Source organism: Thamnophis elegans, chromosome 3, assembly GCF_009769535.1.
Source record: "Thamnophis elegans isolate rThaEle1 chromosome 3, rThaEle1.pri, whole genome shotgun sequence".
NCBI lineage: Eukaryota > Metazoa > Chordata > Lepidosauria > Squamata > Colubridae > Thamnophis > Thamnophis elegans.
Genome location: NC_045543.1, coordinates 67,658,811 through 67,674,147, shown reverse-complemented (window position 1 = coordinate 67,674,147; position 15,337 = coordinate 67,658,811). Strand labels below are relative to the sequence as shown.

General features: G+C 38.7%; 1 protein-coding gene across 1 annotated transcript in view; it reads right to left on the bottom strand.

The window, feature by feature from the left end:
* Positions 1–15,337, bottom strand: part of SLC24A2 (solute carrier family 24 member 2) — an 82,975-nt gene that overhangs the window by 28,573 nt on the left and 39,065 nt on the right. The window contains exons 2-3 of the mRNA XM_032214248.1: positions 10,537–10,645; positions 1,485–1,535 (exon numbers count right to left, since the gene is read on the bottom strand). Coding sequence (XP_032070139.1) covers positions 1,485–1,535; positions 10,537–10,645 — 160 coding nt within the window. The remainder of the gene's footprint in view (positions 1–1,484; positions 1,536–10,536; positions 10,646–15,337) is intronic.

Here is a 15,337-nt window from a genome sequence, read left to right as displayed (position 1 = left end):
CGAAAATAAATCAGAGTTCTAACAAGGCAGCTGAGCAGCTGAGACAAAAATGATAGGGGCAGTAAAGGGAAATTGGAAGGTGGGGGAAAAATTAAATAATTTTCTCTCTTTCTCTTCTGTTCAGATTCTTTTGTATATCTGCCGTCTTCATTGTATTTCCTTAAAATGGTAAGAAAAACATATCCAGGTGGGGTAGACAGGAGAACATTAACACTCATCTCTCTTCAATACCTTTTATATATCAGAGAAATATGTTATTGTTTTGCAAGTACACTGAAAATGTCAGAGGCTCCTGGATAAGCAGTGATGCTGCATAAACACCATCAAAGCCGAATGGTCCTTCAACAAAGAAATATAGCAGAATTAAAAATGGAGTCACCCAGGTTTTAAAAGCTGCTTCTCCCCTTCTGCTGCCTGTGGAATTACAAAAGGGTTGGGCTTAGGAAAACAAAGTACTAAATCAATCTGATGCTGCTCAGTTTCTCTCTATTTCACATGATTTCGCAAAACTGTTGTCCTAAAGTACAGATGTGTTAAGGCAATAATATACGCAACTCAGATGTTGTCCTTTCATTCAATGAAGACTTTCTGAATAACAAATCACAGTTCAGCATCTAATAATCATACAGTCTAAGAATATATAAAGATAAAATAAAGGAAAAATGCTCTTCTTGAAATTCAAATTCAGCTTGATTTTCAGTACAGAAAGAACTGAGAGTATTTCTGGTGTACTTTTTGTCACTTAGTCCTGTAAACTGTTAAATGGTTGTTCACGTGTTTAAATACAGTAACACAATTCTACAGCAAGACTTGAACCAATTTCTACCTTAATGACATGCCTGCAATACCTAGCACTAGTGAGCTTCACTGCTTTTCATTTTCTAAAATCTCTGTGATGACCTTTATACACTAATTCTTCTGATGTTCAATTCTTATGTTTCTACTATAGAAAGCTAAAAAATGCAGCACATCAACCTGTTCATGCATTCATGTGCTCTCCTAAATACATGAAATTTAATAACATTTTCTAATATGAAGAAGGTATATAATTAATTTATAAGAAATTTGGCAAAAACACTAATATTTACAAATATCTATTTGTGGAACTAAAAATATCAATTTCTAACTTTTTAATATAAAAAACAATAACCATGATGAACAATTTCCCTAAATGTTAATAAAAGTAAATAAGCTCATTTGAAGAATGCAGGGTTAAAAATATGTACAGTTATTTCTTATCTGTTGAACATTTATCAATATTATATAAGTACTCTTAATATTATGTTGATCATATACGCTGCATGAAAATAAAATTTAAAATGCAAGTTAGTAAAAAATATTAAAGGGTTAAAAATGGTAACACATCACATTATGACACTGATGTCATGCAGAGAGGAACTGAAAGAAAAAAAATAACCATGACAGGTTTTTTTTAATAAAAATAAATAAAAAGGCTGACACAAAAAATCTAAAATATTTCTTACCTTCTTCAGTCATTGTGTCATAATATTTTAGCTTTCCATATGATCCAAGCTCTACAACATTATAGTAAAAGACAACAGAGATAAGGAACTCTCAGACATTCAAGGTAATTGACATGCTTTCATACATTCTTAATCAATTCCATAGCAGTAACTTTTCTATAGGGTAGATTTCAAGTTGCTGAAATCCAAAATTAATTGTTTTTCCATAATTTAAAAAATAATATTTAAATATTCTATAATAAGCATGTTGTGCAAAGTGCTTTAAACACAACTGAACATGCAAGCAGAATAATCTTTCTTCCTTAGTCCTACAATCTGCAATTTGTATTTTCTTATTATATCGTTAGGTATAATGAAAAAGTGTTAGATTTTGTCTCGGTAAGATGGTCCAGTCTCTTCAGGATACTTTAGATGTAAATGTAGATGAGTGAAATTGTGTATTATTTAAAAGTTTCTGGACCAAAAATCTGTCTTTTCAGAGATATGAGAAGCCAAAAAATAGCATTCATGTTACTGAATTAATGTATAAATAGTAATAGCACTGAGACTTATATACCGCTTCATAGTGCTTTACAGCCCTCTCTCAACGGTTTACAGAGTCAGCATATTGCCCCCAAAAACAATCTGGGTCCTCATTTTACCAACTTCGGAAGGATGGAAGGCTGAGTCAATGTTGAACCAGTGAGAATCAAACTGCTGACAGCCAGCAGTCAGCAGAAGTACTTGCAGTCCTGCATTCTAACCACTGCGTCACCATGGCTCAAATAAATATATATTCTCGGATTATTAAACAGTTTTGCATATTTCTATAATTAACATTACTGTAGGTAAAATCTTCAAGATCTTCAACTGTGCACTTATGAAACTTCTATTCATTAGAATTTCATTTAAGAAATGAAAATGTAAACAATTCTCTACTTTTTTGCAATATCAGAAGAATATTTTTTTTCTTTAACCAAACTATATGATTTTTTTTGATAAGGGTAAACAATTAGTTTTAATGGTTTTTTGAAATTGTAATGATTTATGACAGAATGATTGAAGATCAATTAAGACATAAAAAAGGAATTAACAGAATAAGATAAATAAAATAAGAAAGGATATACATAAAATACATGTAATTAATATAATATAATTAACTCATATACTCTATTTTATTACATAACATAATTCTTATAAAGATTGTCTAAACTGCTGGCATCAGACGAGTCAAGTAAATGACCTTTTCACTTTTCCCAAATGAACTGTCAGCTCAAACATAAAAGAAATAAATGTTGATTAGGGCGCTAAGAAACAGGAAGAGACTCCCATTGTTTGTTCCCCTCATCAGATCTCTTAAAGAAGGATGTTCTGGGTCCCTTCTATTAAACAATGTTGAACCGCTTGTTGAACTGTAAAGTTGTGTCTTCTCAGTGCCAGTGCTTGCCCGATGGAACAGCATTCCCTCAAAAATTTGTATGGCCGTAAACCTTTTAGCCTTTTTAAGACACTGAAGACCTGGCTGTTTTCCCCATGCATTGGAATCAAGTGGAAAGATGAGTTCTCCTGTTTTAGAAATGTTTTTTCTCCCCTCTGAGCAATGTAATTGCTTATCCTTGGATCTTGGGGAAATATATATTGCGAGTTTCTGTGCGAGTTTATGTTGCGAATTTCTGTAAGACATACAGTGTTACATGAGTAGTATGTGTGGCTATATGGAACATTCATAAAAAATTAAATACATAAAAATAAAGTAAGGCCTCTGGAAGATAAGACCTAGAAAAAAAAATAACACATCAATAATAACTTAATTTAGGAACATAGCTTTTCTCCAACTCAATGAGCTATATTGTCTATATAGTGCCACTCTCATTATCCTCATCATGCATCATCATACATGTTCAATTCATTTAAGGTTAAATACTCAATACATTCTTCCACTGAATTGATCAGTGTATATTGTAATTTTCAGAAATGTATATAATAGGATTGTAACCCTGCCCTTCTTTAGACTGTACATCTGATTCCCAATATTAAAAAGTCTATGAAGAAATTTCCTTTTCTAATCACCTTTGATTTTCTGCAATAATAGTTTGGTATCAATAGCAGATTCATTTACTTATTCATCTTCACTCTCAATAATTCTGTTTACTTCTGTTTCCTCTGATTATTTTTAAAAGACCATAGTAACCATAGACAAAATTTCATAATCAAAATTACATTTTAAAGAATTACCTTGATTTCTGAAGCATTGCTTGCCTAGATTACATATTCATAAAGTGTATAAAATTGAATGCTAGTTTTAATATCAGCAGTTATTCCATTTGATCCATGTGTTATTAAACTATATTCAGTTCTTGTAACTATTTCTCAGTTGTAAATATGCTCACTTCTGAATGTGTATATTCTAGGAGCACCTGAAGGAAATATACTTTCCTTTGTTTTCTAACTAGCTTCAAACTGAGCACTCTTTCTGCTCTCTTGCTTTACTTTTTGGCTGTCTCCTGGCTCACTATGGCTATGAAGGGACTTCTTCCTCACTTTATGTGTTCAATATTGAGAATCCTTGAGGGAAGTCTTTTCCTCTTATCTCTTTCTACATACTGTATTTTATTCCTTGTGACTTTTTAATCCCTAGAGCCGTTAGATAGGAAGAGGGAATAGAGATGTCAGACAATGTGTTCTGATCTGCTTTTGACAGGCCAACAACTACTTGAAAGATGAAGTTTCATTTGTGCTTCTGCTTGTCTGGTAACAAGGGACTATAGATGAATTTATTAAAGAGGTAGATTGGCTCCACTAGAAAGCTGCCCCATCCTATCCTAATAGCAATAGCAAAAGCACTTCACAGTGCTTTACAGCTTCCCTAAGTGGTTTACAGGCTCAGCATATTGCCAATCTGGGTTCTCATTTTACCGACCTTGGAAGGATGGAAGGCTGAGTCAACCTTGAGTTGGTGAGACTCGAACTGCCAAACTGCAGTCAGCAGATGTAGCCTGCAGTACTGCATTCTAACCACTACACCACCACGGCTCTTAAGCTAAAAGATGTCCTACATTTGAGCAGGCTCACTCTTTCTTCTTCATTTTCTATATCGCTTCAAGTGATATATTTCTTTTCTCACTAAAATGACTGAAACAGTTAGCCCACAAAGTAAAATTCTGTCCTAACTTCTTAACAACTCATTTTAGCATTAATTAGACGCTACCCAAAAGGGGTGCCATTAAAATAATGCATGAATGCAAATAAATGAATAGATTTGAATTGTTGGTCAAGTTTTTATTAAAATCTATGACACACCTCAAAATATTATATTGGGGTACATTATTATAATGTAGTAAGATATTTTTTTAGTGTCATCAGCACAGTATTTAAAACAGAGATGGAATTCAAAACATCTCCTGCAAAATGCATTACAATATCTGTTCTCATTTCTTGCTCAGTTGAAATGACAGCAACCTGAGATAAAGATGCAATCTTAATTCTAGAAAGATAGCTTGGTTTAAATTCTTATCTAGGATGTTAAAAAAACCCTGGTGAATTAGGAAAATATAAAATCTAGAAGGGCTAAAAATAAATGTCTGTGAAATAGAATGCAATTATTAAAAGAAGTACTATAAACTAAACATTTTCAGGAAGATAAAAGCTACCTGGAAAGACTAAAATATATATAATAAACCAAAAGTATATAAAATATAATAATTGAAATCCAAGATGATTCTAAAAAAAAGGATTATGTGCCCAAAACATTTAAGAGAAAGTATATTAGATAACTAGCATTATTTTGTAAACATTTTATCCCATTAATAGTAGGGACATGAATAAAATTCTAAAATAGAATTCATATTAACAAACAAAAAAGAATTGAGAATTAAGCATTAAAGCAATATGAACATTGCCTTTTCAGTACATTATCGGTACTGCTAATGAGTCTAATGATGTAGAATCCATGCTATTAATTTAAGACTGACATCATTATACTATCATGAAGTAATCTATATATTTCATTTAAAATTTTGATACCACACATAAATATATACCTCTCAAACTATGCAAAAACAGTTACTGGATTGGATTAAAATCTGCTAGTTCCCCTGTGAATAGAAATTCCTAGAGAGACAGTTCATTAGACAATGTAATTAGGATGTTGTTACTACCAATTCCTTCTTCCCATTTTGGTACCCAGCATCAACTCTCCCTTTACAGCATCTGTCATGACAACTGCGTGAAGGAAGAAATTGGTAAAAATGTCACATCACTCTATCAAACACAATTCAACAATGTCCATGATTCATCCCATTGTAATCAAATTCTATGTAAGCAGAATAGAGCAAGTAGATTTGTATCTTGATAAATATTTGTAATGCACAAATAAAACACATTCAACATTTTGCTCAGTGGAGTATTGCTATACTATACTATTCACAGTATAGGTTTCAAACATAAATGTAGGAGATGGCCAGATGGATCCCAAAGGTGGGGTCAAATGTGTCATCAGTTTGGAATACCTATGCAGCCACAAGAGGACCAAAGTCAAGCCCCCTGTGAATTCCATTTACTCCTATCTCTTATCTTGCCTTGACCGTTAATAGATCACATTCTTGGGTATAGGTAGCATGTAATAAACTTTTAGTGCTTTGAATTCAACTCCTGTTCTCTGCTTACTTGTGCCCAACAATAAAGTTTCATTCAAATTATTTTATAATGATAATGGCAAGTACATAGTAATTAACAGAAACTTTAGGGTTGCAACTTAAAATAGATACTTTTCTGATATGCTCCATAGCGAATTATGAACCATTAAAAAGCAACTTCACAGATTGTTGTGTTTTTAAAGAAATCTTAGAATGTTCAATATATCTTTCCTTAAAGTAAGGGTTTTTACTAAATATAATTCCACATTCATGGCATTCGGTATTAGTTCTTCATACATCAAAAATTAATTAACAACTATGATTTTCAAAGGTAGATGAAATGAGAGAGGAAAGGAAACAGACTAATCAGAAAAATAAAAATGGTTCACATTATGCAATGTAAAACAAGATGTTACTTTCCTAGAATTACTTTCTTAGCGTAGAAATAGCAATAGCAATAGCAAAGGTGTGAGCAAGGATTCAACTTATAGAATAGAATGCATATAGAATTTGGTGTTGGTCAAAATATAAGTTATTAATATCTTACAGGATATTGTAATAAAAAAATGACAATACATTGCTGTGCAAATGAAAATGTGCCCTAATATTGTGTAAAAACAATGAATTTAATCCAAACCACAATAAATGCAGCAGCCACAGAATAATCTCCCATGAGGATAAATGAACACTGATTTACTTCGTCCTTTCTCTCTAATTAATCAAAGAATTAGAACTCTGCTGCTGACATGACTTGGCAAAAAATGTATGTCAGACAAAATGAGAACATGTTCTCCTTTTGTCTTCCTCTAAAAGATATGAAAGATCCTTCTTTTATGTAGCATAATGGGAGATGACTTTATTATTTCCATTTTAAGCAAAAGGGAATTTGAAATCTTTACGGATTACTCTGAATCATTGGAAAGCTAACATTAAATCCCAGTTTCTATTCTGCATACTCCAATTTAATTGATTGTGTGTGTGTGTGTGTGTGTGTGTGTGTGTGTGTGGTGTCTGTGTGTGTGTTTTCGGAGATTTTCATGGGTGTAGGTATGCTGGTCTTATTGTATTCGGGTCTTTTCCCATGTAAGATTGAGGTTGTCTTGGCAATGTTTCGGCAAGGTCTCACCATCCTCAGGCTGGTGCTTTGGCCTTAAAACGTGATTGGAGCTGCCATCTTTCTATAAATGTTGGTGGGTGTATGTGGAGTGCTGGCTTTGTTTCAGTAAGTGGATTGATTGGATGTGTGGCTGTATCATGATTGGTAGATTGGTGCTGATTGGTGCTGGCTGTGTGTCTGTTGTTGTTTTGTGTTGTAATGGCCTGGGTGGTGGGTGGGGCTTGTTTGTTGACTAGGGCTGGTTTCCAGATGTCTGGTAGGTGGGAGGTATCATCACGTTTATTCATGTTGTGGGGGTGTTTCTCTATTTCGATAGCTTCCATAATTATTCTCTTGTTGAAGTGTTCAGTTTTGGAGATTAACTTGGTGCCTTCAAAATTAATTTCATGTCCTATAGCTTTAAGGTGCTGGAAAAGATTTATAGAAAGACGACAGCTCCGACCACGCTTTAAGTCCAAAGCACCAGCCTAAGAATGGCGAGTGAGATCTCGCTGAAACGTTGCCAAGACAATCTCAATCTTACATGGGAAAAGACACACACAAACACACACACACATGCTGGTCTTGTTGTATTCGGGTCTTTTCCCGTGTAAGATTGAGATTGTCTTGGCAACATATATATAAATCTGGAAATAATGCTTTAGGAAAAACTGGATAAAATGCTCCATCTATCTATCTATCTATCTATCTATCTATCTATCTATCTATCTATCTATCATCTATCTATCATATAGTTAATGTATTATGTGTATAAATAATGTTAAAAATTGACAATTTTGTGAGGCTGCATTATTAGTTGTCCGCATGCGGCCCCTGACTATTTGGGAACTAATAACTAATTTTTCACATGGCTCAACTAGAACTTTAAAGGCAATATCTGATGCCTATAGTTAGGAAAAGCAGCTCCTTTTGCAGAGAAAAGTTATTTTTCCCACTTTTGCCCTTCCTCCTAATTAGTTCTATCATTTTTTAAATCTTTTGTTAATGGTAAAACAAACAATGAATGAAGTAGCAATGAAATACTATTCTTTTTTATTAATGAAAGCTATCAATTACAAATTGATGCAGAATATTGTGTCTCATTCTCAAGAAGTGTATATCACTAGTATTATTAGATCAATTGATCTAATAATCAATTAAATCAATTAACTGTAACTATGCATCCTAAAAAAGGATTTTTTTGAAAGTATAATAAATCAATATGCATCTAGAATGCTATAAAGATCGTATGTAACAAACTGCTGGTTGGACCTGGGTGGTATTCTATTTAATGTAACTACTACATAGGCAGAAGTTAGATTGGAAGAGCGACTTAAATGTAATTCATAAAACTCCTTTCAAGACATAATATTTTTATTCCACGGGAATTTTATCACCTGTTTCTTCAAACTGATACAGCCTTTCCAAGCTCTCTTGGTGCATGGAATTTACCCAGAGACTATGCTTAAAGTACATACAAAGATTACGTTCAATATGGCCGTACAATCCATATCAATAAATGATTTTGGAAGGAGGGTGGTTTTAATAAAGAAGAAAATTTTTACTAATATTCATGATATTATCACTCTAGAACAGGGGTATCAAACTCGCTTCCCGCAGATGGAATGTATCATGCCCTGGCCATGCCAGTTTAGCAAAGGGGGGGAAAGTCACGATACATCACATGATGACACCATGACAATGCAGGTTTGACACCCCTGCTTTTGAACCTCATCTCCTAAATATATATTGCATATAGCAAATTTAACAGTGTCTGGTAATGCGTGAATTTTAAGTCTTGATAAAAAATTTGTGTGCAAGTGACAAAAACCAAACCTAAATCTAGAAGATTTTCTGGTCTGGGTGTTTCAAGAACAGATTTTATATAAAAAAATAGGGAACATATATCTATTTAGTTTTATTTAATTTAAGTTAATCTGTTGCCCTCTTTTACTTTTTGTTTTCTTTTCCTTTCTTTGCAGGCTTTCTTTCTTTCCTTTCCAAAATAGCATTTAAAAAGTGCTTTTGAAGGAACACCAAACTTAGATTAAGTAACTAGCTATTGATTAAGACCTCTCAAATAAAACTAGCATTAGACTTTACAATAATTTTCTGGAAGTTCCATCTAAATGTATTGTTATAGCATAGGAATTGAAGTACGTTTCCTTCAATCTTGAATAGGATTTGCACCTCAGATGGCTTCTGCTGGGACTCTCTGTATAAGTAGGGCATAGTATCATCCCCTCCGTGTGATTTTAGGATCCCACATCAAACTGTAGATCACACTATGACCAGCTGTAAGCGTAGGGCACATACCAGTCCAGTTTCTTATTTTTTTAAAATATAAACAATGCTGTGCTTAAAGGGTTAAATGGCTCTAGACATTGATATTTTAACAGATCTTTTTAACATTTATATTTTGTTGCAGTCTACTAATCAATCTAGTTGAAATGTTACATTATATTGCTAGTACATGTATGACATGCCGTATGTTAAATAAATAAATAATAACATTTTCTTCAAGGTTGCCCCATTAAAAAAACCCGCATGCATTCTGATCTTTGTATGTGGTTTACCATAGATACAGTAGATCAGATGCACTAGTATGCTTCAAAAAGGAAAAAAGAACATACCAGTGGCAATTATAAACCTTGTAGGTTTTTTAAGATGGTAAATTTGATCCAAACATTTTTATTTCCATTTTAAATTTTTTAAAAGCTACAATTCAGATTCAAGACAGCCTAATAAGCATGGCGAAAGCCACTTTTAATCAAAGTTCATTTTAGAACGATGAAATAAGTGCAATGGTTATAAAGTACACTCCAACCATTTTAAAAACTACTTGCAAACCGATAACTGCAGAAGAATGGAAAATTAGCACCTTTTTATGTTGCATTAATCTAAATTATGTAAAATGAAATGGAAGGGTCTCCATTTGAGAGAGTCTTAAAAAAGACATATTTAGGCCTTGCAAATACAAGCATACTTTCAGAAACACATTGAAATACTGAAAACAAAAATCATAATAGAACATGCACATATGCAAATATATGCACCAAACTCTGACCATATTATTTATTATTTAATTTAATTTAAGGTAAGGTAGAGTAAAGTAGGTTGAAAAATAATCTCAGTAAGTCTTCTAACTTAAAGCAGGCATTACAAATATTCAGTCATAATAGGATTTTACATGTACACAACCTTTACTAAGATAATCAGATAGACATATTTAAGAGCTGTGCCCAAAGACAATAGAGAAATATGTTGCTTATGAAAATAGTTTTAGTAAACATTGACTTCAGAGTGAGTGAACAACATAAAATCAGTAATAATAAAGTGATACCTTCAGCCAGTGGATCAAGTGTGTGAATCATAAGTTGGAAAATGCTGTTCCTCATTAGACTATTGTGCAGAGATGCAGAACTTCCACCTCTTTGGAGGCATGGTTTAATCTAAAGAAAGAGGGGGGAAAAAGATTTCTGAGCATAGAATATGGGGGAAATGCTGATAAATATGTTTTAAATGACAGAAAGAAAGAGACAAGAGACATTTCTTTCCAACTTACACTGCAGTAGAATCTGTATCTATACCTCATTTGCAACCTTAATTGGAAAAATAGGATTTCCTTTTCATGAAGTCAATTAAAAATTGAGACAGGTAATGAATAAAAATATCATTGTACTAAAATGATTTATCTCATCTAATAAATGTGAAGAATGCTAGTTAAAGGCTGTGATGTACTTCATCATTGACATAATACCCACAGATGTAGTGTAAATGCAATAGCTGTCTATATCATAATTATATTTCTATAATTATGTCTCTAAGAATTGAAATCCATTCTGGGATCTATTTTTATTTTTTCCCCTTCACTTATTGAAACCATTTTTCAGAGACTGCTTGGACAAGTCCCTACAGTTTTCTTTCTTATAGGTTTTCAGAAGTGGTTTGCCATTGCCTCAGGCTTTCATCTCTCACACACAAAAACATGGAAGCTCTAAAGATTTTCCGTTTTACTTCAAGGCTGAAGGAGGGTTAACAGGGGCTTGCCTGCAGAGTTTGCTTTGAAATAGGAATGAGCAGAAAAAAACATCCAAAGCAAATCCAGAGTCCCAAAAATCAGATCAGGATTGAATTGAATTGAATTGATTTGAATTGAATTGATTTTATTTGTAGGCCGCCCTTTTCCCTGAGGGGACTCAGGGCGGCTCACAGAAAACCAGGGAGGGGGGAATACAGCACTAAGACGACAACACATAATAAAATAATAAGCAACATGCATACAACATTCGGGCGGGGTAATGGTCCTTATCCCCAGGCCTGACGGGTGAGCCAGTTCTTCAAGGCTGTGCGGAAGGCCTGGACGGTGGAGAGGGTACGAATCTCTACGGGGAGCTCGTTCCAAAGGGTCGGGGCCGCTGCTGAGAAGGCCCTCCTCCTTGTGGTTGCCAGCCGACATTGGCTGGCCGATGGAATGCGGAGGAGGCCTAACCTATGAGATCTTATAGGTCGTAGGGAGGTAATTGGCAGAAGGCGGTCTCTCAAGTATCCAGATCCACTGCCATGTAGGGCTTTATGGGTGATCAATAGCACCTTGAAGCGCATCCGGAGATCGACAGGTAGCCAGCGCAGCTCGCGGAGGATAGGTGTAATGCGGGTGAATCGGGGTGCACCCGCGATCACTCGCGCGGCTGCGTTCTGCACTAGCTGAAGTCGCCGGATGCTCCTCAAGGGCAGCCCCATGTAGAGCACGTTGCAGTATTCCAGCCTAGAAATCACGAGGGCCCGAGTGACTGTTGTGAGGGCCTCCCGGTTCAGGTAGGGTCGCAACTGGCGCACCAGGCGTACCTGGGCGAATGCCCCCCTGGTCACAGCCGCTATATGATGGTCGAATGACAGCTGTGAGTCCAGGAGGACTCCCAAGTTGCGAACCCTCTCTGAGGGGTGTAAAATTTGACCCCCCAGCCTGAGTGTTGGATTAATGGCCAAATTTTTGGGAGGAAAACACAACAGCCACTCGGTCTTTTCTGGGTTGAGCACAAGCTTGTTAATCCTCATCCAGTCCATGACGGCTTCAAGCCCCCGGTCCATTACGTCAACCGCTTCATTGATTTGGCACGGGGCGGACAGATACAATTGAGTATCGTCCGCGTATTGATGGTATCTAATCCCGTGCCTACGGATGATCTCTCCCAGCGGTTTCATGTAAATGTTAAATAGTAGGGGGGATAAGACCGAACCCTGCGGCACCCCATATTTCAGGGGCCTTGGGGACGATCTCTGCCCTCCCACTAACACCGACTGCGACCTGTCCGAGAGGTAGGAGGAGAACCACCGTAACACGGTGCCTCCCACTCCCACCTCCCGCAGTCTTCGCAGAAGGATACCATGGTCGATGGTATCGAAAGCCGCTGAAAGGTCAAGGAGGACCAGGATGGAGGGGTGTCCTTCATCTCTGGCTCTCCAAAGATCATCCATCAATGCGACCAAGGCGGTTTCAGTGCTGTAACCGGGTCTGAAGCCTGACTGGAAGGGGTCTAGGTAGTCTGCTTCCTCCAAGGACCGTTGGAGCTGGAAGGCCACCACCTTCTCAACAACCTTCCCCAGAAAGGGGAGGTTGGAGACCGGGCGGTAGTTGTTAAGGACAGCTGGATCTAGGGATGGCTTCTTCAGGAGGGGTCTCACCACCGCCGCCTTCAGTGCGGCGGGGAAGTTCCCCTCCCGAAGAGAGGCGGTTACAACCGCCTGGATCCAGCCTCGTGTCACCTCACTGCAGTTAGAAACCAGCCATGAGGGACACGGATCCAGGGCACAGGTGGAGGAACTCACAGCTCTCATGGCCTTGTCCACATCCCCGGGGATAACCTCCTGAAACTCAACCCAGAGCTGTTGAACTTGGTCCCCCTGGGTCTCGGCTGGAACTGCGGGTGTGGAGTCCAAGTCCGTCCGAAACCGAGCAATTTTGTCCGCTAAGAATTGGGCATATTCTTCAGCTCTGCCCTGCAAGGGTTCCCCCGCCTCCCTTTTGTTCAATAGGGAGCGGGTTATCCTAAACAGGGCGGCTGGGCGGGACTCAGCGGATGCGACCAGGGAGGCTATGTGTGATCTTTTAGCTGCCCTAAGTGCCCTAGTATATTCCCTGGTGCAGGTGGTTACCATTGCTCGGTTCGGTGCGGACTTGTCGGACCTCCAACGGTGCTCTAGGCATCTCCTCCGGCGCTTCATCTCCCGGAGTTCCTCGGTGAACCAAGGGGGTCTCCGGGATCCGCCGCCTCGGAGGGGCCGCAGTGGCGCAATCCGGTCGAGGGCCTCTGACGCTGCCGAGTGCCACGCAGCAGCCAGAGTTTCTGCCGGACTGTGGGCGAGGGTATCAGGAATAACCCCAAGCTCTGTCTGGAACCTTACTGGCTCCATAAGACGCCTGGGGCGGAACCATCTGGTCGGTTCCTCCTCCCTACAGTGGGGGTTTGGCCTCCGGAAGTCGAGCCTCAGTAGGTAATGGTCTGACCACGACGGGGGTATGATGTCACTCCCCCTCAGACCAAGATCACACATCCACTGCTCCGAGAGAAATACGAGGTCAAGCGTGTGTCCCGCTGAATGGGTTGGGCCTCGGATTACTTGAGTCAAGCCCATGGCTGTCATGGAAGCCATGAACTCCTGCGCCCCATCAGAGTTTTCACCGAGCGACGGCAAATTAAAGTCCCCCAGGACCATCAGCCTAGGGAACTCAATTGCCAGCTCGGCTACTGACTCGAGGAGCGAGGGGAGGGCTGCTGCAACGCTGTTGGGAGGCAGGTACGTTAGCAGCAAACCCACTTGACCCTTGAGGTCCAACTTTAACAGCAAAGACTCACACCCGACAATCTCCGGAGCAGGGACCCTACGAGGAACTAACGACTCCCGGATAACAACGGCCACACCCCCACCCCTTCCCTGGGCTCTCGGCTGATGTAGCACCTGAAATCCTTCTGGGCACAGTTCTACAAGGGGGACTCCTCCCTCTGGGCCCAGCCAGGTCTCAGTAATACATGCCAGGTCTGCCCTCTCGTCTAAAATTAAGTCCCGGACGAGAGGTGCTTTATGTACAACAGACCTGGCATTTAGCGACAACAGCCTGAGACCAGGGTCCTGATTACTTGCGCCATCTGGTCTTGGAGTGGGGCTCCTAGGGCCGGAAGGAGGGATCTCTGTGATGTAGCGAACCCTCCTTCCCCGGTAATGGCCTGCCCTAGAGTCCCCGCCGTATCTGCCCCTCCCTGTCACGACCGCAATACCCCGACCCTCTCCCGTGTCTTTAGTCCCCTCAACCACCCCCATAGCCCCCGCAATTCCCGGCAGGTCCTCCGAATCAAGCACACTCATTTATACACTCAAGCAGTCCCCACGTAATAATTAAAAACACATAAAAATACAAGAATCATAGGGTAATAAAAGTGGGATCATCCAATTCACACATACAATCACATGCACTCACCATACCATTTAAAAGTTTGCGCAGTGTGCGTAGATCTTGTAAAAGAGTATATCTAGAAGGGGAAGTAGCCTTTCTTCCCTTCTTATGTAGTTGGGAAGATCCCAAAAGTCCAGGCGACTGAGAGAAATCGTCAAAGATGTTAAAGTCCGATTTGTCAATAATGTCAGTAGAGGCAGAGTCTGGGTAATTAAGATGGTTGCCCTGGGACGATGAGGGGTAGTGTTAACCAGATGGATACAGTTAGTTCGTACGTGAAGAAGCCCAACAGATGTAATTATAGATGTAATTATAGGAGGGGTGGGTAGGTGGTAATTAAAAAGGTGGTAAAGATGGTAAAGATGGTAAAAATAATGAAACCAGCCAAAAGATGGAGGAAGTGTCGGTAATGGCCACTGGAGGGAGTCAGAGGTCCACATATGCTGCCTTTCCGGAGCAATGGTGTCCAATGCAAGATGATCCGGTGGACAATTTTGCCTAACGTGGCCCTCCTGAGGCAGCAGCAGCAACAGGTGGTACCCAACACAACAAAGAGCTTGTCGTTGAAATCCTGGGATCACAGTCCAGGTGGATAGATGATAAATAAAACGTTGCAGAGCCCAGTGAAAGCAGCGGCAGAACACAAAGGGGATGCCGTGCCAAGGGGAAAGAAAGCAATCAGCAGGGCCGC